This window comes from Phoca vitulina, unplaced genomic scaffold (genome assembly GCF_004348235.1).
Source record: "Phoca vitulina isolate PV1807 unplaced genomic scaffold, GSC_HSeal_1.0 scaffold33, whole genome shotgun sequence".
NCBI classification, from domain to species: Eukaryota; Metazoa; Chordata; class Mammalia; order Carnivora; family Phocidae; genus Phoca; species Phoca vitulina.
The window spans coordinates 13,521,127-13,548,674 of record NW_022589736.1 but is presented as its reverse complement, the minus strand read 5'-3'; the positions used below and the strand labels follow the sequence as shown (position 1 = coordinate 13,548,674).

General features: G+C 47.4%; 1 protein-coding gene across 3 annotated transcripts in view; it reads right to left on the bottom strand.

Annotated features, from left to right (window-relative positions):
• Nucleotides 1–3,786: 3,786 nt before the first annotated feature.
• PROSER2 (proline and serine rich 2) overlaps nt 3,787–27,548 on the bottom strand; it is a 45,666-nt gene continuing 21,904 nt past the window's right edge. For all 3 annotated transcript variants that reach the window (XM_032425908.1, XM_032425907.1, XM_032425906.1), the window contains 2 exons: nt 8,491–8,731; nt 3,787–6,834 (listed from right to left, as the gene is read on the bottom strand). In XM_032425908.1, coding sequence (XP_032281799.1) covers nt 5,822–6,834; nt 8,491–8,731 — 1,254 coding nt within the window. In that variant the 3' untranslated portion in view covers nt 3,787–5,821. The remainder of the gene's footprint in view (nt 6,835–8,490; nt 8,732–27,548) is intronic.

Genomic DNA, 27,548 nt, shown 5'->3' with positions numbered 1-27,548 from the left:
GGGGGGGGCAGACAGAACACTACAGGAAGTGGCTCCGCGGGGGACAAGAAGGGCTCTGGAGGGGAGAAACGGGATTGTGGTCTCTCTCGGTGACACTGAGGAGGGTCAGCCCTCTCCACACTCGGGAGAAGGGACAGCTGGAAGGTAGCAGCCTGGCGAGGCGCGGGCAGCTTCACAAAAGGTGCGGGAAGCAGGGAGTTTGCACATCAGGCCACCAGGGTATGGACCCACTGGCCCCCAGGAACCCCTTGTGAAGAGAAGTCTGCGTTTTCTCATCTGTAAGAGGTCGTCACACACACACACACACCCCACCTGGCAGGTCATCATGAGGAACAGGTGGTGACATTTAGCACCACTCACAGCATGGGGCCCACAGAAGGACACAAAGACTTGCTGAACGAATTGGCGAACACGGTCCTATTCAGGACCACTTGGTTCACCTCCTAAGCTGTGCGAATTATTAGTTTCGGACAACTGCTTTCCATAATTAACATTTCAATTGAGCTCCTTTGGTCTTTAAGATTCCTTAGAAGAAGTATCACAAACCCATGCACAGTGAGTTGGGAAGAGCCTGGTGGAGGTTCCCCGGGCTGGGTTTAGAAAGCAAGCCCCAGGGAGGTGAGGCTCCCCAGCCTCCACAGCAAGCCCGGCTGGGGAGGCCCTTCCTGAACTTTCCACTTTCCTCCTCTTTGAAATTGTCTTCACAAGGCAAAGGTTATTTCCCTCCAACTTCAAAATGCTTAGACACCAAAGGATGTCTAAGTGACAGTATATATTCTGTCCTATCTCATGGACCAGGAAGCTACATAACCACAGAAAGACCAGTTGGAAGCAGGAGAGAACGTTCTATCATCCCAGTAACGTCGGGGTGTGAGTTCCGTGAGGAGTGATGTGATTGATTGTACAAAGACCATGGAGACTGGAATGCATCTCTGGTAACAAGGGCCAGCCTCCCGCTGCATGTCCCCCGCTCGAGGGGCTCATACCACTCAGCGACACTCAGCGAATGCCGCGGACGGAAACCCACCAGTCGCCTAGAAGCGCGTGTGCACGCTCATGCCCTGGAGCTTCTCTGTCTGACACACGGATTCCTTGTTCACTCACCCCACCCCTTAAAGGTTATTTCCAGAACTTCGGTTGTTACCCTTGGCAGCTGTGTTTCACCCACAAATACTGGGAGGCTGGTTTATGAAGTGTGACGTGTTTATCAATGACTAAGTTCCATTAACCTCTGCTTCTGAATGTGAATTCTTCCCTCTGGCCCGGGGCCGGACTGGCACAGCCCCCGCCTTGACTGCAAGCAGGGGGTGTCGGGAGGGGGTGACCCCTGAATACTGAACCTAAGCCGCCACACTAGGAGCTCCCGTGCCCAGAAAGTAGACCCCCGAGCCCCTCCACAAAACGAGGGTACGTCTCCCCTTTGGAAATGTTCTCTGAACCTCAGAAACACAGTCAGCTGGGGAAATGGCTGGCTTTAAGGATCTCGAAGAAGCAGTGGGTATCAGGAAAACCTACATCGAACCCAACCATGGAGGCGGGGAGATTCCTTCTGCCTCAGCTTTGCTCTGGATCCTGGTGCGCCCCCAAAGCAGAAGGGCCCGTGGAGGAATCAGAAGGCAGAAAGCAACACTAGGAGGTGTCCCAGGATCGCACAGTTTTCTGGGCGGGGCAGTGGGGTGTGGACCCTGCCCCTAACTTAGGGCCATTTGTGGTTTTCCCCCACCCAGCCTAAGCTAAGTTCTCCAAAGAACACGTGTTTGCCATTTTGGCTTTCTGGGTCATTTCCGGAAAGCTCCATGTTTCCCTGCCTTTAGCTCTTTGCTGAATAGAAGGTTCCGGGCCTGAAGGAGATCTTTACAGAGCTGGGCTGGCAGGTTGGTGCAGTGATGGTATCGCAATGGGGCGGGCTCTGCCTGGCTCCTGGGGTCGTCCGTGGCCTCCTTAGAAGGACAGTAGCCAGGACAGCGAGTGAGCCCGCTGGTGATGGCAGTGGTTGGCATTTCTTAAGCCTTAGGGAATTTGGAATATGGAGGGAAGAGCTTCGTTATCTGTTTTTTTAAAAAAAGAGACATTTAGAAGGACTGCAAACGTCACACCCAAAGGTTGACCCTTTTTATGCTGAAAAGCATGGGCTGGGAAGTGTGCTTAGGTCATTATCCTGTGGCCGGGCCTTTTCCTGGTGCAGACAAATGGTTTCTCCGCCAGCAGTTGTGCTGCCCTTGGGGAAGAGGGAGAACCTGGCGAGGGGCCGGGGAGCAGGGGTTGGACCAGACTGGTCAGCCGAGGCGGCAGGGGGCCGCATTCCCGCCCGGCCACACGGCACCCCCACTCGCAAATGCAGTTCGAGTCCCCATCTTCCTAGGCTGCGGCAGCTTACAGCCCTGCCTTCTCTCTTCTCAGGTATCTGAAAGCAGGGCTTGTCCAGAGAGTAGATTAGAAGAGGATATGCCAACTTGTTCCCATACTTGAAAGCCGGAGAAAGCCCTGCTGTGAGGAGAACAAACAGAACCTGTTTGGTGGCTTGTCATTTCAGTGACAACACGAACCTTTCATAGGTGAGCATTCCTCACACGCCTCCCCTTCCGACTGCCCCCCCCCCCCAGGGCAGGCAGCGGGGGTCACAGGCCGGAGCAGGGGAAAAACACAGCAAACCAGCTCCAGAGCCTTCAGGGAACATGAGGATTTGATGACAAACATATAATATCTCAAGGGAGAGCCGAGGGAGAAAAGTGTATTACAGCTTGTCCGGGCAATCAAAAACCCTCCTAGGGAAACAATGTCCCCATTCTGCCGCCTCCATTAGGGACCCAGCACAGCAGGTACGAGTGTATTGTTTTCATATTTATCTTACTTCTCTCTCTTCGTTCCTCTTGAATAAACATCAAGAACTGATTTCTTAGATCACCTACATCAAAAACATCACCACCAAATCCTCTGTAGGGTCAAAGGCCTCAGAGCCGGAGCTGTGGGAATTTAACAAAGAGAATGCTTTCTGATTTTTCACAAATAAAGCCAATCCTGAGGGTCTCCTGAGGCCTCACTTTATCAACTCCACTAAGCTCTTCGTGAAAATAGGGAGCCAACCTTAGGAGCCCCCCAACGAGGAATTTCGTGGGAAGAATCCTGTACCCTCCATGTCCGTGTGTGCCGCACAGGGAGGGAAGAGCAGGAGTGGGCTCAGGCCCGACCCACCACCTTAAGCACCTCGACAGACTCAAGACACCCCGTGTGCAGACTGTTACTGTAGTATCTGCGACGTATTGCTGTGTGTGGACGAGACTGGCCATGTGTACCTACCTTCCTAAAAGCAAAGAATTCTTTTCCCCTGATTTTGAGCATTAAGATAAAGAGTTTCACAAAAATGGGGAGTGATTTACAGGTATCACTTTGAAAAGAAGGAAAAAAAACCTGGGCACTTGAAATTCATCTTTTCTTTTCATTACAGTTTTGCTTTGAAATGTGGTCCTTAACATTCGCTTGACGATGAGCCTTTGTGAATGTCCTATCATGTAGTTATGGCAGGGGAACGAATACCTCTCTGCAAACTAGATGTTTATTTTATTTTATATTTTATTTTATTTATTTGAGAGAGAGCACAAGCCGGGTAAGGGGCAGAGGGAGAAACAGACTCCCCACTGAGCAGGGAGCCCCATGCGGGACTCGATCCCAGGACCCCGGGATCATGACTTGAACTGAAGGCAGACGCTGCACCGACTGAGCCACCCAGGCGTGCCCAAACTAGATGTTTTTGTTAACATGATACATATACAGGTTACTGCATTAACAGCTATCATTTGAACCTCGTACAAAACACATGGCTTTAATTACTAGGGTTTTGGGCACAAGAAATGGCCAGAGTAATAACCAGTATAATTATGAATAAATACAAGAGAAGGATGTAACCATTTAAAAGAAAATAACTGAGCGCCAAGTATAAAATGCAAAAACAAAGCTGATTATACTTAAGATAAATCTCTAAATTTATTTTTCAAAAACATCATTGTGAGAACAAATATAGTCACGTTGACCTTAATTACAGTGAAGTCATAGGATAGAGATAATTCTCATATTTAAAGGATATTTAAAATGTTAGCCATATCAAGGCCCTCTATTTTTAAACACTGTGTATGGCATCTCACTTTGTGAAAGGTAATACAGCCCTCAAGAATTCTTCAAACAAAATCCAATACAAACAGGAGCACAATAAAAACTATTTTAAAAACCTGTAAAATCAAAGCACCTATTTAAATTAAGACCATCGAGAATCTATAAGATTATTTCAGGAAGACACGGGCTGGATGAGACACTAAATACCATAGTTCTAAGGAAAAAAATGACCATCATTTTATGGAACTTACAAGGCAAATTGAATACTATGAAAGACGTGCTTTACGGCGCATTTAAAAATTTTAATTTAAATAATACTCAACAGGAGGAAACCGAGTCTGTGACATTGGCTGAGATATAATAACAGAAGGGCATGACTTGCAACTGGGGCCCTTCCCAGTCTATTTTTAGAGGCCTAAGACTCCAGCCTTAAATAGTTTTAATAATAATGCTTGTGGCTACAACTCAGCATGTGACACACAGCCTGGGAGAAAAGCAGTTCTTCTCAGACTGTGGAACCTAGTTTGCTGGGGTTTTTTTCCCCTTTAAAGCTAATCCTGCGATCTTACTCACAGAACATGAGGGATCTCAAGAATGTTTTCGTTTCCTTCTGTTTACTAGCTACCTTGCAACATGCACAACTAGAATTGGGTGATAAATTGAAATCAGAAGGAACTGTCTTGCTTCTCTGGAAGCCTACTTGGAATATTACCTTCCTTGGGTACAGAGCGACACATGGGTGATTGTGGAGAAAATGGAGATGTGCCCTTAGAGGTTCCGATCTCTGTGTCCCGTCACAGCTGCGATGGTCGCATCCGTCAAGAGAGAGGGAAGGGCTTGCATCCTGTAGTCACTTGAAAGGGTCTTAAGAAGTTTGCAGATGTGGACTCACACATGTATGTGCGTGTGAACACGTTTCTGTAAACACACATCATGTACAGGTATATACACCATTCACGCTCACCCACATATCTCCCAGTGACAAAGCCCCTGCAGTCTGATGGGACTTGCTTCCTGAAAATTACCTTTTCCAAATCCAACCTTTCCATTCCACTCCCGTAACGCAAAATTACAGTAAATCATACTCTGAAGGGTTCAATTTTCAATTAAAAAAAAAACAAAACACACAAATGGGCAAACCAAATCATATCCAGAAACAAAGACACATCTAGGGTTAACACACCAAACTTTACCCCTGAAAAACAAACAGAAAAACCAAAGGAGATGCTTTGAGATGTTATGAAAATTGAACAGGCATTTCTGTTTTAGGAAACAGAGAAAAGGACGACAAAATCCCTTTCATGGATAATTGAATGTAAGAGATCTAACCTGGCTTGGGTGTCACACGTCCTTGGGGTAAGAGTCTAGATGAGAGACGGGAGAATAACAAATCAGACCCAATCCCCCTCCTTCTAAATCCAAAAAAAAGACATATGGCATTTAGGGTTTTCAGGGTTCTTCTCTGAGCTCCTGGAAAAAGGAAGACAAGATACAGGGCCGGACTCTCCCAGAAGGATCGCCCTGCTCAGATGTGGCAGCGGAGTTGGGTGGCACTTCCTGTCCCCACTCCCTCCGCCCGGCCCGCGGAGTCCTGGCACCTGTCATCTGTCGTCCTCCCCGGAACCGTGGCCACTGCTCCTCGGGCGGCCACATCCATGTTAGGCCTCACAAGCCTGGCCATCGTGCCTCTCCAGCCCCCCCACCCCATCCTCCATCACAAGTTCTCCTTCAGAAGGCCGAGCTTGCGCAGGGCCTCCCGGCGGGCCTCCTCCGTGGACCCGCGGCCGGAGAACTGGACGGTGATGCCCTGGGGCCTGAACCCAACAGCCCTGGGCAGCGAACCTGACCGCTTCCTGGCATCCTGGGCACAGTCCGGCTGCCGATGCTCGTAAAAGCTCCTGCTGGCATTCTGGCGGGCAAGTTTGCCGGCAAGCACTGGGTCTGGACGGAAGGTGACAGTTTTTCCCGTGGAGACGACGAAGGCACTGGGCTCACTCTTTAGGACGTCGTGGATGCTCTGGAAGCCGTTGGGCAACGGCAGGCACTGTTCTGTCTGCACGCCTCTGGACTGCTGCTGAGTGCTGGCGTGGCTGCCGGCCCGCGTGGACACGGTTTCGTGGACGGGGTGGGGCTTGCTCTGGCCGTGCGTCCCCTGCTCGGCGACATCAGCCCTGGGGGCCCGGTATTCCGCTTCCCCGGAGGCCAGGAAAGAGACGCCATTGATGTTGGCCAAGACCCGGGCCTTCCGCTCCTGCACATTGACGGCTGCTTTGGAGATGGTCTTGTTGAACTCCTTCCCCGCGCTGTTGGTCACGCTGATGTTGCTCGGGAAGCGGTGGATCTTGGGCGCGGGCTGGGCCGTGTGTCTGTGCCCCAAGAAGGAGTCCCCGTTCCGAGGGGCCCCCGAAGGCAGTGTCCTCCAGTCCCCAGGCTTGCCCTCCTTGGAGGGGGATGTGGGTGAAAGCGCTTCATTTCCTGCCAACTTCTCGGACATTTTCTGAGCGATTACCAGTGGGGTGGGAACGGAGCGGGGCAGTTTGGGGTGCTCTGCGGGGGGCCCGGGGGTGGGCAGCTCTTTCCTGGGGGGTGCTGCCGCTGCGGCCACAGGCTGAGAGGGTGGCACAGGAGGGGTCTGTGGGCCTGCAGAGTCTGGCAAGGATGGACCCCCGGCTTCTGGGTTCCTGCCTTCAAAGACAGGAATGTCTTCCTTCCCGACAGGGCCAGCCCCTGAAAAGGAGGCAGAATCCTCATCAGCTCCCACCTTAGGTAAAAATAAATGCATCCTATTTCCTTCTCACTGAATTTACGATGGCCTCCAAGGGACATAAAGCCGACGTCAGCAGCAATGTCAGCATCCCGTCAGCTGAACTCCCTGGCCCAGTGAAGGAGAACATTCTAGGTGAGTCTCACCACCACGTGATGAGAAGGCATCAGCCGGTGACCATGGAAGACTCCGGTCTGAAGGCTCAGCCCCTGGGATGCACACTGGGCATTCAGGCTTCTAAGGACGCGCATACCAGGAGGGAATAACAACCTGCCTTAGGACGGGGTGCTGCCAAGGGAAATGGAGGTGGGAAGGTTGGGGAGCACCCCTGCATCAGGTGTTTCTAGATGAAGCCTAGCTGGATGTGTCAGACAGCCCCGGGCAGAACTCAATACATCAGCCTCTGAGGCTTTGCAATATCCTTACCAGATACGGATCGCAGGTCACCCAACGCTGTCCGCGCCTACATGCACGCACCTGTCTCTTGCTGCAGAACCGCAAGCCGTATCTTATTTGTCCCTATCCTTGGAATCTCACACAATGCCTGCCAGAGCAGGCACTTGCAACTGTTGTGAAAATGTCACGTAAGAGACGGATGGGCAGGGCGGCTTTCCCTCGCTAAGTGTTTCCCTTGGCACAAGTATACGATCTGGCATTTTTAAAGGATCAGCAGGTTCAAGTTAGCTGTAGGAACTACACTTCAAAGAAGTGTGATAAAAATGGGAAATTCTTATTCAGTCTCTCCTTTGCTGATGTGGCTGCACACGGAACTCCACACCTGGAGTCGAGAACCCTGGTCTATGAAATTTGATGTAACACACGGCCTTGCACACACATACACACACACACACACGAAAGAAAATATATTTCTAGAGGCTTGTGACAAAAGGCAGTGTTTTGTAGTAAGAGCCAAAATCCTTTCCCTTCTGTTTCTCCCTCATCCTTCCAATCCTCATCCCCTTGCCCAAATTTATTTCCAGTATCTCTTCCAATCAGGAAAAACAGTGCCAGACACTCCCACCTCGTCCATCCTGTCTGGTCTCACAGGATTCAAAAGACAAAAAGCATGCCTCTCCTTTGAGGCCGCCCTGAATCAAGCAAACCTACAAACCTACAACCTATTACATGCCGAGCCAAACTCTTGTCTGCTCTTTTCCGGTTTTCCTGAACCAGCGGACTTTTCAGTCCAAATACTCCCACTTTGAAAAGTCATACTAGAGAAACAGGGGTATAAGATTGTTCAAAATCTGAGATCAAGCCCAAGGGCTAAAATAGAAGTACCTTGTCTGTTTTCTTCATAAAATGAATTGTTAACACCTGGAAGTCATTTCCAATTTTCTTTCTCTTTTACTACATACACGAATCGATTCGTGTGGCCAGCTAGTCTCATTCTTTATTTTGGCCCTTTTGGGATTTCCCTTCATGGGCTGTCTCCTAATACGCTACGAAAGCATCCACTTGGTTGGACACTCAAACTACCAAGAGCATACTTCTACCCTGCAAAAACCTGATGAGGCCGCACAGCATCCATACTGGCCGCACACAGGGGAAGACCACAGTGTCCTCGAAGACACTAACGAACCAAGCCAGAGGCCTGGGGATTGGGCTTCGCTCCTCACCTGCTGCTTCCGTCCCAGCTGGGAGGCACTCCGGTTCCCCTGCCTCCAGTGCTGGCTGCACTAAATCAATGACCTCTCCTGGCTCAGACTGACCAGAAGCACGCTCTCCCAGAGACCCCAGAGAGTGGCCATCACACAGGACTTGCTCTTCAAAGTCGTCTTCCAGGGAATCAATGGTCTCTTCAAAAAACAGGATGACATCCTTTTCCTCATGGGTCAGGTACTTCAGGCTCTCATCATCCTATACAACAGGTGCGGGGATTGGGAATAGAAGGGATAAAACAAACAGTCATCTTGCTGAGGAGAAAAAATAAGACAAAGTCGGGATCTGTGCAGAGCCCCAGGTAGAATCCACGCGACTCTCAGAGTTCCGGTTGGGGAAAGTTGCCATTCAGGGGGCCCCATGGACAAACATGTCCCTCCCCATTGTACCTGCATGAAAAAGAACATTGCCAAGAAGCTACAGCAAATACAGGGTCTTAGAACCTATTAACAGCTCTAGCCTAATGGTTCCTGGTGAGTCAATGACCAAAAAAATAATTCTTCTTCAAACCTCCTTGGAACACTCTTCTCAACTGACTGCTCTCAGACGTCTTCCCATAATAGCAGTGGGGGACATCTCTGGTTGAAGATAGTGACGTGAATGCACATATTTATGTCCTCTTCCTCTGGAAACCTCACTAAAACAATGGGATTTATTTTTATTTATTTATTTATTAAATTGGAAGGATATTTGATTAGTACATAGCCTTTTTTTTTTTTAAAGATTTTATTTTTTTATTTTTTGACAAAGAGAGACACAGTGAGAGAGGGAACACAAGCAGGGGGACTGGGAGAGGGAGAAGCAGGCTTCCCGCGGAGCAGGGAGCCCGATGCGGGGCTCGATCCCAGGACCCCAGGATCATGACCCGAGCCGAAGGCAGACGCTTAACGACTGAGCCACCCAGGCGCCCTGGGATTTATTGTTTTAAAGGCACAAATCACAAAGACAAAAATAATGGGAAAGGAGACATCAGCCACGAAATGTGGGAAGTTAGGCAGTAGCAGGACAGGTGTAACCGACTCCAAAGACCCAGGGAAGCTGGGTTTCAGCCGGCAGCCGCGGATGCCAGTGACCACCCTTCTGAGGACAGCGGAGTCCCCCCGCCCCCTGCTCAGGCACTGGGGGTGCAGAGCAGTTCTGGGAGGGGAGGCCAAGAGGACGGTGGAAAGAGCAGAATTGGTTCAGCAGGAATGAGGTCACCCCGGCAGAAAACTAGATGTTTTTTCTTAAAGAAGGTTAAAGAGGGATTTGAAGAGAGCTGATCGTGAAGGATCGTGATGGAAATGGGGAGTAAATGAAGCCAAACAGATGCCCTGTGGACAGAAACCCAGAAGTCTTCCCTGGGGCATCTGAATGTCCAAGGGCCCAAAGGGGCCGACCCTATCGGTTCCCCAATGAAGCAGCTCAGCAAGATTCCCCCTTCAGACGAAGAGCACAGTCACCAAACCCCCACATAGAATTTCTAATCAGCTTCTCAACGTCCTCTCTTAAATATGTGCACACGCAGAAACTGAGCAGCTGAAAAAACCCTTTACCATGAAAGACATACCCGAACAAACAAAAAGGAAAAGAAAGCAACTTACAAAAACAAACTAAGCAGAATTGATAACAATTTCTAAAAGAGGACTATTAATGTCCTCAGAGAGATGAGGAGATACTGAATCCATCAAGAATAGAATGCTCTTAAAACAAAAACCCAGAGGACCAAAAACAGCTCTTAGAAATTAACACTAGGACAGCAGAACTGAAAAATGAAATCAAAGCCTACAAGATAAAGTAGAGAAATGAGTAAATAGACAATTAAAAAACAAAACAAAACAGGGAAGACAAGAAAATTAGAGAATAAGTATGGGAGGCCAACATCTGATAATGAGAGATCCAGAAAAATAAATCAGAAAAGTAGAGGGGAAGAGAGTATCAAAATAAACAAGTAAAGGAATTCAAGGAGAGGACCCTCAACTCAAGGCTCTGAGTTTCCAGATACAAAAGTCACCATTAGAACAACAAAATGAACAAGAATGAAACAGACCTATGTCAAGGCACATCACTGAAATCTCAGGATACTGAAGACCAAGATCCCAAAATCTTTCCAGAGTGAACATCAGGTCACAAAACAAAAGACCAAGAATCGAAACAGCAACAGACTTCCCGGCAGCGATATCAGAAGCCAGAAAACAACGTCATGATTCCTTCAAAATTCTGAGTGAATTGAGAACTAGAATTTTATGCCTAACCAAATTAAGGCGGTAGTAAAATAAAGATGCTTTTAAGACAGGTGAGGTCTACACAATGGATCTCCCACGTATGCCTTTCTCACGAAGCTTCTGCAGGGTGGTGGGGGAGTGGGGTTGCTCCCCCAGACAAAGGAGTAAACAAAGACATGGGAGCTGGGGACCAGGAGAGAATGAGAGAAAGCCAAAGGGAATCCCAGGATGCTGGTGACATCCCCAGGATGTCAACGGTGCAGTGAACAACCAGTCCAGTGCAGAGCACTCCAGGGGGCGAAGAATGAGAAGCAAGCAAATAAAACCTGCACAGTTATTAACCACAGAAAACTAAAGTTATGAGAAAAGGCATATATCTATGAATCTATTTGCCTATAGTAATAAGCACACATACACACACAGACATATGAATTATATTCGCATTCATAGTAGCAAGAAAACAAACAAAACAAGAAACCACCGAAAATGTCCAACAATAAGGGTGTGGTTAAACAAATCAAGGCACCTTCACAGATAGAATAATAAACGGTGTTTTCAAAAGAATATAAAGCTAAGTGGAAAAAATGCATATGGAAAAATGGAGCTTTCTCAATTTGACTTAAATATATGCATACTTAATATTTACCCCCACACCAGAAATACCGAAAGGATAAAGATATATAGTAAAATGTCGATAGTGGCAGTGGGAGGGTGTGAAGTCAAGTAACAAAGAAACGGGGTGAGTTAAAAACTATGTCCTCTAGGGGCACCTGGGTGGCTCAGTCGGTTAAGTGTCTGCTTTGGGCTCAGGTCGTGATCCCGGGGTCCTGGGATCGAGTCCTGCATCGGGCTCCCTGCTCCGTGGGGAGTCTGCTTCTCCCTCTCCCTCTGTACCCCCCTCGCTCGTGCTCTCTCTCTCTTGCTTGCTCCCTCTCTCTCAAATAAAATCTTAAAGAAAAAAGTCATGTCTTCTAGTGAGTAGGAAATGGGAGGAGGGTGCTTTTCATAACCCTGTGAAACTACTTGACCCTCTATGAGTGCAAACTTTGATAAAACAACAAAAAAAGTGGTGGAAGCAAACGTGATTAACAGCTGACCCCAGCGGGGGCGTGAGGTGGGTGGGTGGCACCTGGGTGTGGCTTCATCGGTTAAGCATCTGACTCTTGATCTCAGCTCAGGTCTTGATCTCAGGGTCATGAGTTCAAGCCCCAGGTTGGGTTCCACGCTCGGCGTGGAGCCTACTTAAAATAAAATGAAAAAAAAGAAAAAAGAAAAAAAATTGTTGACCCAGGTGGTGCAGGAGAATGCTTTTCACATTGGGATCTGAGAGGTTACACAAATGCCCACCCACCCAAAGCACCTGACTCCCAGGTCCATCAGAGAGCCTGCAGGCTTTACAAATTTAGAGACGGTTTAAGGCATTCCTTTGTTTTTAGTATGATTAACCCGAGAATACATGCAAATTTCTCAAGCCGGCTTGGCTATATTAGTTTAATCCTGAAGGCAGGAGGACTCCGGGCAAGGTGACTGCCCACAGCCGGGTTCGGTGGGCAGACAGACGGAATGGCATGGGCTGGGTCAGCAGACAGAGCGGAGCACGGCCAGGGAGAAGCAGCTACACACACCCGCCAGATATAAAGCCACATACCACTGCGGGGTCACAGGAGTGTCTGCTTTGGTAGACACGACAAACAGCTCTCCCGAGTGCTTGTCCCAGGCGCGCTCCCGCCCGCAGGCCTGCTGGCTCTCCTTCCGTGGCAGGCACGCACCAGCGTCCCATTGTGATTTTCCATCCGCTCCCAAGAAAACAGTGTTGCACTTTTTTTTTTTTTCATAATACTTAGCTGGCTATTTGGAGATCCTCTTACAAAGTGCTGCCTGTTCCTCTTTCTATCAAGTTGTCTTTTAAAAAATATAGTACTGGGCGCCTGGGTGGCTCAGTTGGTTAAGCGACTGCCTTCGGCTCAGGTCATGGTCCCGGAGTCCTGGGATTGAGTCCCACATCGGGCTCCTGGCTCGGCGGGGAGCCTGCTTCTCCCTCTGACCCTCTCCCCTCTCATGCTGTTTCTCTCTCTCTCTCTCTTTCTCAAATAAATAAATAAATAAAATCTTTAAAAAAAATAAAAAATAAAAAAATAAAAAATATAGTACTACACGTACTAGATAGACACCATTTGTTGATTATATTTGTTGCAAATATCTTCTGCTATTCACTGGCTATTCGCTGCTATTCACTGCACTAACGTTGGATAGGCATTCTGGTCGGATAGGCTTCTGCTATTCAGTGCTACAATTCATCTGGAATGAACTTCTGTGTATGGTGTGAGGTCAAGAGTCTTTGTTTTCTAAAGTAATACCCAATTGTTCCAGCACCATGCCTTGGAAAGACCGTCCTTTCTCCCCTACAGGTCCCCTTGGACGTGTTGGGTCTGTTTATGAATTCTCTTATCTGTCTACTTGTCTATTTGTATACCAATTAAACAGTTCTATTTTTTTAAAGATTTCATTTATTTATTTGAGAGAGAGAGACAGCGAGTGAGAGAGAGCACGAGCAGGGGTGGGGTTGGGTTCAGGGCCAGAGAGAAAGGGAGAAGTAGACTCCCGACTGAGCAGGGAGCCCAATGTGGGGCTCGATCCCAGGACCCCGAGATCATGACCTGAGCTGAAGGCAGACGTGCCACCGACTGAGCCACCCAGGTGCCCCTTAAACACTGTTTTAATTATTATAAGTGTCGCTATCTGGCAGTTTAAAGCCTTCCAGTTTTGCCATTCTTCTCTAAGTCTGCACGAGCTCTTTTGGCCCTTTTTATTTCCATGTAAATTTTAGATTCAGCTTGTCAGTTTCCATACACCCAGATACACACACACCCTCTGCTGGGACTTTGGAACTAACAGAAGTTCCTCAAACTGAGGAGAACTGAATTTTCCAGTGTTTTTTGAATCCTCGAATATGGTATACACCCTTACTTACTTAGATTAGTGGCTCTCGAGCTGTGGTCCTTTCACCAGCAACCGCAGAACCTCGGCACAGCACCTAGAACTACAAATTCTTGGGCCCTACCTCAGATCTGCTGAATCAAAAGCATTAAGGGCCTCCGGTCTGTGCATTAACATACACTCTGGGAAATACTGATGCACTAACGTTAGATAGGCATTGATTTGGTTCTTCAACTTTCCTCAAGAATGTCTTAGTGTCAAGTCTGAGATTTTATGCAGTTGTCATTATATGTCTTCTTAGGTGTTTGATGGTTTTTTTTTTTAAAGATTTTATTTATTTATCTGACACAGAGAGACACAGTGAGAGAGGGAACACAAGCAGGGGGAGTGGGAGAGGGAGAAGCAGGCTTCCTGCTGAGCAGGGAGCCCGATGCGGGGCTCGATCCCAGGACCCTGGGATTATGACCTGAGCCGAAGGCAGACGTTTAATGACTGAGCCATCCAGGCGCCCCAGTATTTGATGTTTTTTGAAGCTAACAGAAATGTTGTCACTTTAAAAAAATTTTTTTTAATTTTTAGTTGTTTTTTTAAGTAAACTCTACACCCAACGTGGGGCTCAAACTCACAACCCAGAGATCAAGAGTTGCATGCTCCATCGACTAAATCAGCAGGCACCCCTAAATGGTGTCACTCTAAAATTTTTCTAATTGCTGCTGGTATACAGAAATATAAAGTACACTGATCTTGTAATAAGTAAATTCAACCAATTTGCTGTGTGATCCGGACAGTTTATTTGTAGATTGTTTTCAATTTTCTACATACACAGTGGTGTCTGTAAATGAGAGATTTTTATTTCCTCCTTTCCATTCCTTTTGTGACCCATTCATTTTTGTCATTTGCCTTATCGTACCGGCTGGGTTCTCAAGTCAGCTGAATAGAAACGGCATCTTTGTCTTGGTCCCAGTATCAGAGGGAAAGCTTTCAATATTTCTCCATCAAGTATAATGTTTGCCATAGGGTTTTTTTTTTAAGTTTTATTGTTTATTTATTTATTTTTAAGTGAAGTCTACCCCCAAACTGGGGCTTGAACTCACAACCCTGAGATCAAGAGTCCCACACTCCATCAACTGAACCAGTCAGGCGCCCCTGTTGTAGATTTTTTTTTAAAATTATTTTTATCAGATTAAGAAAATTTTCTTCTATTCCTAGTTTGCTGAGTAGCTGAGTATGTTGGTTTTAGTATAACGAATGGGATTTGAATTTTGTCAAATCATTTTCTTTATGTATTAGAGTGATCCTCAGCTGGGGGTGACGTTGCTCTTCACACAGCATTTGGCAATGTCTGGAGTCACTTTTGGTTGTCACAGCTGGGTGGGTGTCACCAGCATCTAGCGGGTGGAGCGATCTAGAGCCTACAGCACACCGGACAGCTCCCCACAGAAAGAACCATCTGGCGGAGGAGGCTGAGGAGGCATGATTATATACTTCTCCTCTTTTCTTCTGTTAATGAACTGAATTACAATGATTGATTTTCAAACATTAAACCAACCTTGCATCCTGGGAACAAGTCCAATCTGGTCGTGATGTTATCTTTTTTATACATCGCTGAATTTGATTTGCTAATATTTTGTTTAGAATTTCTGCATCTGTATTCACAAGACCGATTGGCTTGTCGTTTTCCTTTCTTTGTGATCAGGTTTTGTATACCCTTCTTTTTAAAATGTCAACTTTTGAAACAATATGCCCTAAGATTTTAATTTTAGTTCCTAGCTTATCTTTTTGCTCCACCTTTCCTGAGATTTTTTTGGGGGTGGGGGTGGGGGAGAGGAAAGACTAAATTTAAGAATACTTTTTCTCCAGCTGAAATTAGAGCAAGTTCATATTAACTAGGTCTGTGTAATTTGATCAGTCTGCATACCTAGCAGTGGATAGTCCCTGAGAGCTTCAATTTTCTCTCTAAGAACAAGGTCAGTGTCAGGGGCATTAGAAGAGGGGCAGGGTACCATGAGGGAAAATGGACATAAAGTGTTCCTGACTGAGTACTTTCTATTGAGTGCTGGACCAAGGGAAAGAGAAATGGGTTTTTAAAAACCCAGTACGGGGATGCCTGGGTGGCTCAGTCAGTTAAGCATCTGCCTTTGGCTCAGGTCATGATCCCAGGGTTCTGGGATCGAGTCCCACATTAGGCTCCTTGCTCAGCGGGGAGCCTGCTTATCCCTTTGCCACTCCCCCTGCTTGTGCTCTCTCTCTCTCTCTGACAAATAAATAAAATCTTTTAAAAAAATAAAAATAAAAAACCCAGTACCATCATCTACAGAACATGTGACTAAGGAATTTATACTTTATTCTGAGAATTCCAGTATCTGGCCCTACCTACTTTTCAAATTTCATCACCTACTACTCTCCCCTTTCTACTCTATTCCAGGGGTGGTTACTTTTTCTGTAAGGGCAGGGAGTAAATATTTTGGGCTTTGCAAGCTTTATGGTGACAACTACTCAACTCTGTCCATGTAGTGTGAAAGTTATAGACAGTGTGTTAATGAATAAGCCTAGCTTTGTTACAATAAATCTTTATTTACAAAATCAGATGGGGGGCCAGAGTTGACCTACAGGCTGTGGTGTTCCAACTCTTGCTCTATGCTCTAATCACATCAAACCACCTGCCATCTCCTGTGCCTTTTCATGTCAGCAGTGCCTGTCTCCGCATGGCCACATCTAACCTATCCTTCGTGGTCACCACACCTCCAATGTCACCACCCCTCCAGCCGACTCCATAGCATCTACTGAATCAGACATTCAAATATTTGAGCATCTACTAAGCATCAGGCAATGTAAATATAACAGTGTAAATAATGTTCTTGCTGTCTACTTGACCATCTAATGAGGGCTTTAGATAAGAAAAGAGGTAGTTACTTCAGAGTCTGGAAATGGCTCCAATGAGGTGACCACAGGGTATTAAGGAAATGGGTGTCAATCCACACTTTTGGGGAAGGGGTCTGATCTGGAACACTTGGGCGAGGAAATGATATCTGCCAATAATCTGAAAGAAGTGGGTGAGAGTCAAACACAAAGGGACACGGGGTAGGTGGATCTGTGTTTGAGAGATCATGTTGCCTATCATGTGGGAAATATCAAACGTGGGAAGCAATCTGGATGAGACTTCAAGGTCACCTAAACCAGAGCAGGGGTGATGGGAAGAGAGAGAAGGAGGTGGGATTTCAGGGAGATTTAAAATGTAGAATCAGCTCCTCATTTAAATTCTCAACTACAGTTGTTCATCATCCAGCTTTCCAGCTCTACTAGACTTCACACTTAAAAAGAGGCCTCATATAGCCAATGCCCCCTCCCCCAGACCACCCCAGAGCTTACAGGCGGTCTTGTCATGGGACCAAACTGTCAGCTGCCTCTTCACATGTCTGTCTGCTTTGTCCCTCTGGCAACCAGAACAGGAAAGCTTCATATGAAATCCAGTGACACCATTCATATTGTGATTTTTCTAGTTTCTTGAAGACTGGTGGGATCATCTGGAGGGTCACCATGGATGGTGTAGGGCATTCCTGCCTCATCTGTTCTCTACACACCTTATTCTTGCCAGACCATCCTGCCCCCCATCCGTTCAGCACACACGCTCCTAACTCTCCTGCTTTCCCAGGCTCACCCGAAGACATTTCAAATGTTTCTCCTATCCATGCAGAGTAGTTTAGCTCAGTGATTCAATGGAAAAAAACTTGCAAGTCTAAAAATCATTAGGGCTCTTAGCATAACAAAGGTCCCTGTAGTTAATAATTACAACCATCGGGGCGCCTGGGTGGCTCAGTTGGTTAAGCGACTGCCTTCGGCTCAGGTCATGATCCTGGAGTCCCGGGATCGAGTCCCGCATCGGGCTCCCTGCTCGGCAGGGAGTCTGCTTCTCCCTCTGACCCTCCTCCCTCTCATGCTCTGTCTCTCGTTCTCTCTCTCTCAAATAAATAAATAAAATCTTTAAAAAAAAAAAAAAAAATAATAATTACAACCATCACGGATGTTGTTAGGATGACATGATGATGATAACAACTATAACCAAACAAAATGTCTAAGGAAATAAATTAATGCTCTCTTCCCTCTTCCTCCTACTTTGCCTTTCCCAACTCAGTGTTTCAATAGGGCTATGCACAAGATTTTTAGATAATCTATTTTGGTTAGGTGTACAGACAGCAGAATTAAATGGGCAACTGGCCTGCAACACACCTTCAGCTTAAGACACATGCCAACTTCCCACACTGAGTGAGGGACAGAAACTATGAACAGTGTATATAAGCCCCACAGATCTAATCCAACCTCTGAGCAAGAAATCCCAACGTAAGATGGCATTTGGAAAATGGGCTTAGAAAGGGCAGCTCCTACACAACCATTCCGTGTTCTTGGACAGGCTGTAGGACCCATAGGTTGAAAGACACAACACACAGATCAGTCAGCCCCGCTCCATCACTGGAAGATGTGAACGCTGGGCTCAGGGCCAGTGAAATGACCCCAAGGGTCATACGACTACTCAGTAGAGTGGCCAAGACTACGACTAGTCTGTTCTTGCTTTTTTATCAGATTCATTTCTGTTTCTAATCACATACTTATTCAAGATCAGAGGCCTGGGTCCTGGAAGACTCAGATTCTTGCATCCCCAACCCATCTGAGGTCTCTCCCCGGAGTTAGAGGCCGGAGCACATACAGGCCGTGAGGCTGGCGTGTATCCCCACGCACTGTGTCTGCGCTCCGCCTGGCCTGGAGTGCTGACCTAAGGGGCAGAGCCAAAAAGAGCTGTGGGCTCCGTCTGCTGCCTAATTCCCCAAACAAGAAGCTGCCCTCCACATGAACCCCCCTCTGCCTACACCTGGGAGAGGAATGAAGGCAGAAACCAAGAAAAGTCGGAGTGCCAAGGGCAAGGGAGCAGGTTATTCAGGGTCAGAAAAGGGGTGCGTGCCCTTGTGCGAGAGGGTTCCTATCTACTCCTCCAGTTCCCCGGAGATGCTGGTGCTGCAGCCTCCTCAGACAAGAGGAAGGCAAGAGGAAGGCATGGGCCTTGGTGAAGAGGCAGAGCATGAAAAGCAGGGGACTGAGAATAGGCAAGTCGATAGAGCCAGGAAGTAGGTGAGTGTTTGCTCAGCGCTGAGGGAGTTGGGGGAAACAGGGAGTGACTGCTACTTGGTGCAGGGGTTTCTCTGGGGGTGGAGGATATGTTCTAAATGTGATTGTGATGAAGGTTGCCGAACTCTGGGAATCTACTAGAAACCACCGACGGGCATACTTTAAACGGGTGAACTGTCTGGTATGTGCATGATACCTCAATAGAGCGGTCACAGAGTGAAAACAACAACAAGGAAGGCAGGGGCCTCGTGGCCCCCGTGGAGGAGGGAGGGAGCCCTGGCAGTGGTGGTCCCTGCTTCGCCGGTGGGCCTTTTGGAAGCGGCATTTGCTAACTTAGTCCCAAAGAACTAAGTAGATAGGAAATGAAGAAGGGAATTGAAGAATTGTGTTAGTATTTGGAAGGAAATAGGCTGACAGCCAAAAATTTTTTTTAAATTCCCTTTTCTTAAAAAAAAAAGATTTTATTTATTTATTTGACAGAGAGAGACAAAGAGAGAGAAGGAACACAAGCAGGGGGAGTGGGGGAGGGAGAAGCCGGCCCCCCGCTGAGCAGGGAGCCTAATGCGGGGCTCAGTCCCAGGACCCCAGGATCACGACCCAAGCCGAAGCCAGACGCCAACGACTAAACCCCCCAGGTGCCCCTTAAATTCCCTTTCTATGAATGGTGTTTTTAATGTACCAATTTGGGCTATCAATCTCCAGATCTATAAGAACTCTCTAGAAAACCATACCTCCCGCCCCCATTCTACCCCGCATGCTGACTTCAGGTAATGTCCGTAAGTCTCCAAGGGAAATACCATTTTGTTTAAGAATGTGAGAGTACTGGGATGCCTGGGTGGCTCAGTCGGTTAAGCAGCTGCCTTCGGCTCAGGTCATGATCCCAGGGTCCTGGGATTGAGTCCCGCATCAGGCTCCTTACTCGGCAGGGAGCCTGCTTCTCCCTCTGCCTGCCTCTCCCCCTGCTTGTGTTCTGTCTCTCTGACAAATAAATAAATAAAATCTTTTAAAAAAAAAAAAAAAGAATGAGAGTACATATATTTCTACCCTAATATGTACATTATAATTGTGAAGAAATAATTTCTATTATATTCAAACCAGAAAATTCAAAACGTTAAGTCTACTAAAGTAATTGTACCAGATGCTATACATGTCTCCCATGAGGAGGACAAAGTCCTGGCCTTGCGGATGTCTGTCCACTCCTACATGAAGATGACAGAAGAAATGTCTACCTAGTCCCAGCGGAGCTCTGAGAGGAACAACCAGATAAGCTGGATGACAGACTTTTAAGATTTTATTTTTAAATTTTTAAAAAGATTTTATTTATTTATTTGAGAGAGAGAGAGAGAGAGCATGAGCAGGGGGAGGGGCAGAGGGAGAGGAAGAGAGAAAATCTCAAGCAGACTCTGTGTTGAGCTTGGAGCTTGACATGGGGCTTGAACTCACGACCCCGAGACCATGACCTGAGCCCGAATCAAGAGTCGGTGCTCCACCCACTGAGCCATTCAGGCACCCCTGGATGACAGACTTTTATAGCAAATGTTACCAACAGTTCTGAAAATCAACAGTCCTAGATATGCCTATGGGAGTGCAGATTTGGGACAGGAGTTTCATTTCAAGAGAAAATATAGAGAGGAAAAAGACATTTGGCTACACAAAAAATGGAGGAAGCCTAAAACACTCATACTAAAACAGCTACCTAAAAAAAATGCTGAATTAAGTTCTGAAGCTTTTTTCTTTTGTTTTATTTTTTTTTAGATTTATTATTTTAGAGAGAGAGAGAATGCAGGCGGGGGTGGGGAGAGGGGCAGAGGGAGAGGGAGAATCTCAAGCAGGTTCCATGCTCAGCATGGAGCCCAACGTGGCACCCCTTGTTTTGTTTTTCATTTAAATAAAGAAATTGGGCTTGGGGTGCCTGGGTGGCTCAGTCCGTTGAGTGACTAATTCTTGGTTTTGGTTCAGGTCATGATCTCAGGGCTGTGGGATTGAGCCCCACGTCAGGCTCTATGCTCAGCATGAGGTCTGCTTGTCTCTCTCCCTCTGTTCCTCCCCCTGCTTGCGTACGCGCGTGCTCTCTCTCTCTCTCTCTTAAAATAAACAAAATTTAAAAAACAAAGAAATTTGGCTTAACTGCAGATTAAGACAATGTGGTAACTCCTTGTGAGAGAGAAAAAAGAACTTGTAGAATTCATCTCTATTCCAGACCAAAAAAAAAAAAAAATCATAAACAAGATTATGATGGCTAAAAATATTCTTGAGATGAACCAAGATCTCTCAACTGCCAGTCTCTTAGGTGGGGAGCCTAGAGTATTTGTTTTGGTAGAGTGTGATTTGATGTTCATATTTGCTTTTTTTTTTTTTTTTTTAAGATTTTATTTATTTGTCAGAGAGAGAGAGAGTGTGAGAGAGAGAGAGAGAGCACGAGGTGGGGGGGAATAGAGGGAGAAGCAGGCTCCCCGCTGAGCAAGGATTCCCCATGGAACTGGAATCCCAGGACCCTGAGATCATGACCTGAGCCAAAGGCAGACGCTTAACCCACCGAGCCACCCAGGCGCCCCTCACATTGGCTTTTTCCACACACCAAAATGACCTTCCAGACACTTGAGCAAGGCTTCACTGACCTAAGCTGATGAGAGACGCCCTCAGCCCCGCAGCTGAAGCCGAACAGGGGCCCAGAGAAGCATGTCACCATGGGCCTCCATGCAGTTCCTGACAGGCCTCTCCGGGCTGTGCTGACCTTGGCACTCTGTAAGCGCCCACGGCGCTCCCCACAGACCCGGGTAGGGGCTTCATTATGGTTCTCTCTAGCCGGTCACTGCGGTGAGTTTTCACCAGGGCTAACTGAACCCTGTACTTCTGGCCGGAAAGCAACACAAACAGTGAGGGACGAGATGTGCGCCCAGTTTTGATGACAGATCTAAAGAATCATGGCTCCGGGGACCCCTGGGTGGCTCAGTCGTTAAGCATCTGCCTTTGGCTCAGGTCATGATCCCGGGGTCCTGGGATCGAGTCCCACATCAGGCTCCCTGCTCTGTGGGAAGCCTGCTTCTCCCTCTCCCACTCCCCCTGCTTGTGTTCCCTCTCTCGCTGTGTCTCTCTCTCTGTCAAATAAATAAAATCTTAAAAAAAAAAAAAAGAATCATGGCTTCGAAGGATCACCGCTAGGCTCCGGGGCTGCCTGCAACTTCCGTCCGCCGGCGCTAATGTGAAGAAGGCCTAAGACGGAGCCGCCTTGCGTGCCTGCCGTCCAGCGCCCTCCCAGACCCCCGTGAGCCCGTCGCACTGACCCAGAGCTTCACCCGTGCCGCCGAATTGCGAGCTCTGGAAAGAGGAACACCGCGTTGTACTCGTCATCTACCAGTTCTGGTGTGTAGCAGGCGTTTATTAAGGGTTTACTGAATCCAACTTTTATAAAAGCTATTTGAGTTCTGTCATAAAATGGCTGCTTTGACCAGCAAGTTGTGGGCTCAGGGAGGGTAAGGAAATGGAAAGGAAGACGGGGGTCACTGGTGACCAGTCTGCTTCTCCTTTCTTTTCTTTCTTTTTTTCTTTCTTTCTTTTTTTCTTTCCTTCCTTTTTTTAAGATTTTATTTACTTATTTGAGAGAGAGAGTGCACATGAGCAGGGGGAGGGGCGGAGGGAGAAGCAGGCTCCCCGCTGAGCAGAGACCCCCCCCCATGTGGGGCTCGATCCCAGGACCCCGAGATCATGACCCGAGCAGAAGGCAGACACTTAACCCATGGAGCCACCCAGGCGCCCCTGCTTCTCTTTTCCATCCTCGGTTCTGTTTCCTCTCCGTGGAATCACCCAGCCCCTTCTGTGTCCGATTGCTGTGTATGACCCGGACTTCACCTAACCTAGCCACGCAGTGTTCACCACTGCTTGCTCTACCTTCTTATTCCATGACAAATGGGTGAGGCCAAAAGGCAATCAAAGGCTTTGGAGAAGGAAGGGGGTAATCAGGAGCCAGCAACTGCTGTCTGATCACAGGCTTGTTATGTGGCTGCAGGGCTATGACGTTTGTTAGCTTGGGGAGAAGGGAGGGTTGCAGAACAGTTCACTGAATAGATCTCCAAACTCTTGGTAATGAATCTGGATCATTGTTTTGGACCAAGTTAGATATAAAAATGAACGGGATGTATGCCTGGGGATTCGGGGTGCTTCTAATCCGCCCTCAAAGAAGCATGTGCATTACCAAGTCCCTTCAGAGCCGTGGGTATTAAGAGTTTCCCACTCTTTTCAAGCAGGCAGTCAAATTCTCTTCTAGAGGAAGCCCCAGGAGGCCTGCAGGCTGCAGGGCCATCTGCAGAAACAGCACCCAAGCATGCGGGCAGGAGGCAGCTGTGCGTCCCTGGGCGTTTCATGAGATGCATGCTCCAGATCCCAGCCTGCAGGGGTTAAGAATATAGGGAACCCTACACCCAAAGCTTCTTTTGTCCCCTTAGACAGCTATCATTTATGAATGTCTCCCAATTCTTCTAGAAACTTTTCTCCTGAATCCATATCACCGACGAAGGCGGTAAGTTCCAAAACCACACTCCCAACTTGGCCAAGATGTGCTGCCTTGTTTTGCATTGCAGTCATTCTTCTTCTTAAGTTCCAAAGGGAAAAAAAAACACGTTCGAAATGTATCCTCTTACTCAAGCGTTTCGTGATTTGGCCAATCTGTTCTCGTTCTAGCTCTGCCTTTCATTAAAAAGTGTTCAGAGGCAGACTTCCTTACAAGAAAAGCAAAGTACATATACAAATACAACCTGCCTCTCGGTGAAAAAGACCGCATCCTTTGCCCTCTTGGAACGGTCCCGGTCATCATGGGGGCCATGTGGGCAGCCAGAACAAGCCTACTTGAAGCAGCTATTTTCATTTTTAGCTAGCACTGGCTCAGGAGAAAAGTTTTCATAGCGTAAAGATCTGTTATACCCCAGGCAACCCTTCAACTAGTGTTGGAAAACTTTAGTAGGATACTCTCATTTAACATCAGGCATTCATGTTTTATCTTCTTGTAAAAATAACCCTGGCTTAAAAGAAATGTCTCCCTAAGTAGGTTATCTCTTATCTAAAGAGTCTTTAGATAGAACACCAAACAATGCAGAGGCCTAAAAGCACGGTCACTGACTAGTCTTCCACGAGGTCGGGGGTGACAGGGCAATAAGTGGCAAACTACTGTGGTTGAATCTCATTCCGAAAAGATGAGTCATAAAAAGACCTGATGACTTGGAATCAAAACATATAGAGCTCCTCTCCACATTTAGACTCCCTGAAAGTTCACACACATTTTTTTTTTTTTTTAATCGTGTAGCTAGTTCACTGGTGAAAGGGGCCGGCTGCCAAGACATTTAGACTCCCTGAAAGTTCACACACTTTTTTTTTTTTTTAATCGTGTAGCTAGTTCACTGGTGAAAGGGGCCGGCTGCCAAGACAGTGCTTCATGAAAGTCAAGTCCTAATCAAAATGCCAAATTTTCTCAGCGTGCCGCTCCTCTCTAAGGAGAATACACAACTGCCAGATGACACGGGAGGCAGCTCAAGTTGGCTCAATGATCTTCCAGAAAGGAAAATGCTTGAAAACAAGCAGAGGTCTGCGTAGAAGGTGCTGGAACAGGACAGCGACGTGTCCTCCTATAGACAGCGAGAGAAACAGGGAGCCAAGTGGGGTACGTGGCAGGATTACGGGGTCACACACACCCACACACGCATCCTGAGAATATACTTTCATCGTACACTTCCTGAAAGTCAAATCTGCAATGCCTTTGCCACAATTATGCTGCACTGGGTACAATGCTCGGCGCTCCGGGGCACAGAGAAGAGTCAGACACATTGCAGTCCCACTGTGGGACGGTACCAGAGAGGAAAGAACCAGAGGAGGATAGGTGTTCTGGACGTTCACCCCAAAGTGATGCCCCGGAGGGAGACTGCGAGAATTAGGAAGGGTGTGAGATGCTGGGCGGGGGGCGGGGGGGGGGGGCTCTCCCTTTCCGTCTCATCATTAGTGGTCAAAGGAAAAACTCAGAAGACTACTGACGAGACAGAGATACGACCCGGAGAGCACGGATCCAACAAGAAGCTGGGGCGGGCTAAAGCGGAATCACACGCAACCTGGAAGCTCAGAGGGCGCTCGCCAAGAGGCTGTCGTCAGTAAGCCCGGACTGCGTGCTGGCCGGCGCGTCCTTCCAGTCACCCTGGGGAAAGAATTATTTTCCCATCACCCCCGTTTGTAACTCAGGAAGAAAGTAACTAAGGAACACAGTGACTGACTAACCCTTCCCAGGTTCCAAAGGAGACGAATTTGAATGTGAACTCGAGCCTGTCACTAATACGCTGTGTTTGTTACTATTCTGAGCTGATTTTTAGGATACAGACTGGTTAGTAAAAAAGAAAGGAACTTTAAACATGCATAAGGTGGGGTTTTTTTTGGATTTGAGAGAAATCATAAGTATATCGGGGAATGTCCTGCTGATACCTATTCAGCCCTACCGCAAAACCTATGCAGACCAATACTGATGGCTCAGAAATCCTTCCCCAAAGGCAGTTAATGTTGTTCTCACTCTACCCACCTTGACCTTCTGATATTTATAAATGTAAGAGATTTGTAGTCTCTCCCACCTTTGAACCTAATATTTCCAATATATTACTAAAAAATGTCCATAATAAAAAGGTTTTTTTAAGATTGTATTTATTTATTTGAGAGGGAGCACGAGCAGAGGGAGGGGCAGAGGGAGAGGGAGAAGCAGACTCCCCGCCGAGCAGGGAGCCCAACTCGGGGCTCGATCCCAGGACTCTGAGATCATGACCTGAGCAGAAGGCGGCCACTTAACCAACTGAGCCACCCAGGCACCGCTTTGATAAAAAGTTTTAAAATAAGTCACTTCTCTTTCTGACTCTGGAACTGATACTTAATAGACCTCCCTTCAAACAAGAGCTTTTGTCCCTGGAGATGAATTCTTGTGTATGACATCCGACAAAGCGTCGACATGATGCATATCCTCCAAATCTGCCAGATAACAGACATTAATGTCCCATCTGCCTAGACATACATTCTATGCAAAATTCTATTTTCTATGGCAGTGTCTTGTAAACTCCCCGAGTTCATTTACAGACTTACTTCTTCCAGGAAAGATACCTTGTGGATATTCTGGTGGCTGTGATCCCCTCTACAAGCCTCCTTTTCCATTTCCCCTAAACCTTTGTGATGGTCAGTATGATGCACCCCCTCCAGATCACCGGCTGGTGAAGGACCTGTTCCCCCATCTGTTGGCAGTGTTGCTGGAAGGTGGCCCAAAGCTGTTAGTCCTCTTCGGGGATTGTCTTGAGCTGAAAGAAATCCTCTTGTCAAGGTCACACGTCCCTCCAGGGGTGTCCTGCATCCAGTGGCTGATCACCAAGTGGGTACTAAGGCTCCAAGCTCAACCCGATGTGGGACAACTGAAGGACCGTCCCAGCTCCCAGCTTCCTGGGGAAGAGCTTCTCCCCGCCCCCTGCTGCTTCCTCTTCCTTCCAGGTGCTGATCCCAGGAGCACCCCTAAGAAGCCCCTTGCACTCTGTCGTCCTAACCTGCATCATCTCAGAATCTGCCGCCTGGGGAGCACATCTGCAATAGCCCCTCGTGTCATGCTGGGCCACAGTCACTAGAATGTCAGCGCCTCTGCAGTGTCCATGACTCCCAGAACAAGGGATTCGAGCAAATGTATAAATCACACACACCAAAGAGACAGAAGGTGGTGGGGAGCACAGTGGATGCCGCTCCTCACTGGACAAGTTCGTAGAGATCCATCAAGTCCTATTTGTCTCTGGAGCGTAGAGTTTGAGCCACACTTGAGATTTGGTGGAAGTAGGCATTAACTGGCTGGAATGAAGAATGGACCCTATGTGACTAGAACAGAGATTCAAAAACAGCAAATTTCCTTCCCCCAAATCAAAGCCACTTGGCATGCTTGGGATTGTGGTCTCTCCCAGCGGAAGACAGAGAGAAGGGGTTATTTTTTTTTTTTTTTAAGATTTTATTTATTAATTTGACAGAGAGACATAGCGAGAGCAGGAACACAAGCAAGGGGAGTGGGAGAGGGAGAAGCAGGCATCCCGCCGAGCAGGGAGCCCGATGCAGGGCTCGATCCCAGGGCTCAATCCCAGGACCCTGGGATCATGACCTGAGCCGAAGGCAGACGCTTAACGACTGAGCCACCCAGGCGCCCTGAGAAGGGGTTATTTTATCCTCCATCAATAGGGGCCATGCTGCGAAGCAGGCTAAGAGACTTGCCTCCAGTTCAACAAGAAAATAATTCAAATACCCCGACTGCTAACATGCTACACCCATTTCCTTAGATAGCGCGGGTGCCTGAGAACACTCTCCGTCGTATTCCATCACCACTGGCACGGATGGTCTCGTCGACTACAGGACCTAAGTCACCACCCCAAGTTTTAGAGACACCGTCTACATCGAGTGGGCTGCTTCCTAACTCATACTTTGGAGCACATACTCTGCTAATTGCTGGCAAGCTCATCGGTCTCTTCTACATATTCTTTTAATATGTCCTTTGTATATACTTAAATTTAAAAAGCAGGCCCAAATTCCCCATTATTAAGGATTTTTAGGTTCCCAGATATTCAGGGAGTAATTTGTAATATATGTTTCTCTTGGCGAATCAAGATAGTATTTATTTCATATTACCATGATGATTTAAGAAAAGATGCAAAGTAGGAGTCTACAAAGTTCTATCATTACTATTAACTGCTCTCTATGCCACATATACTTGTCTTATATTC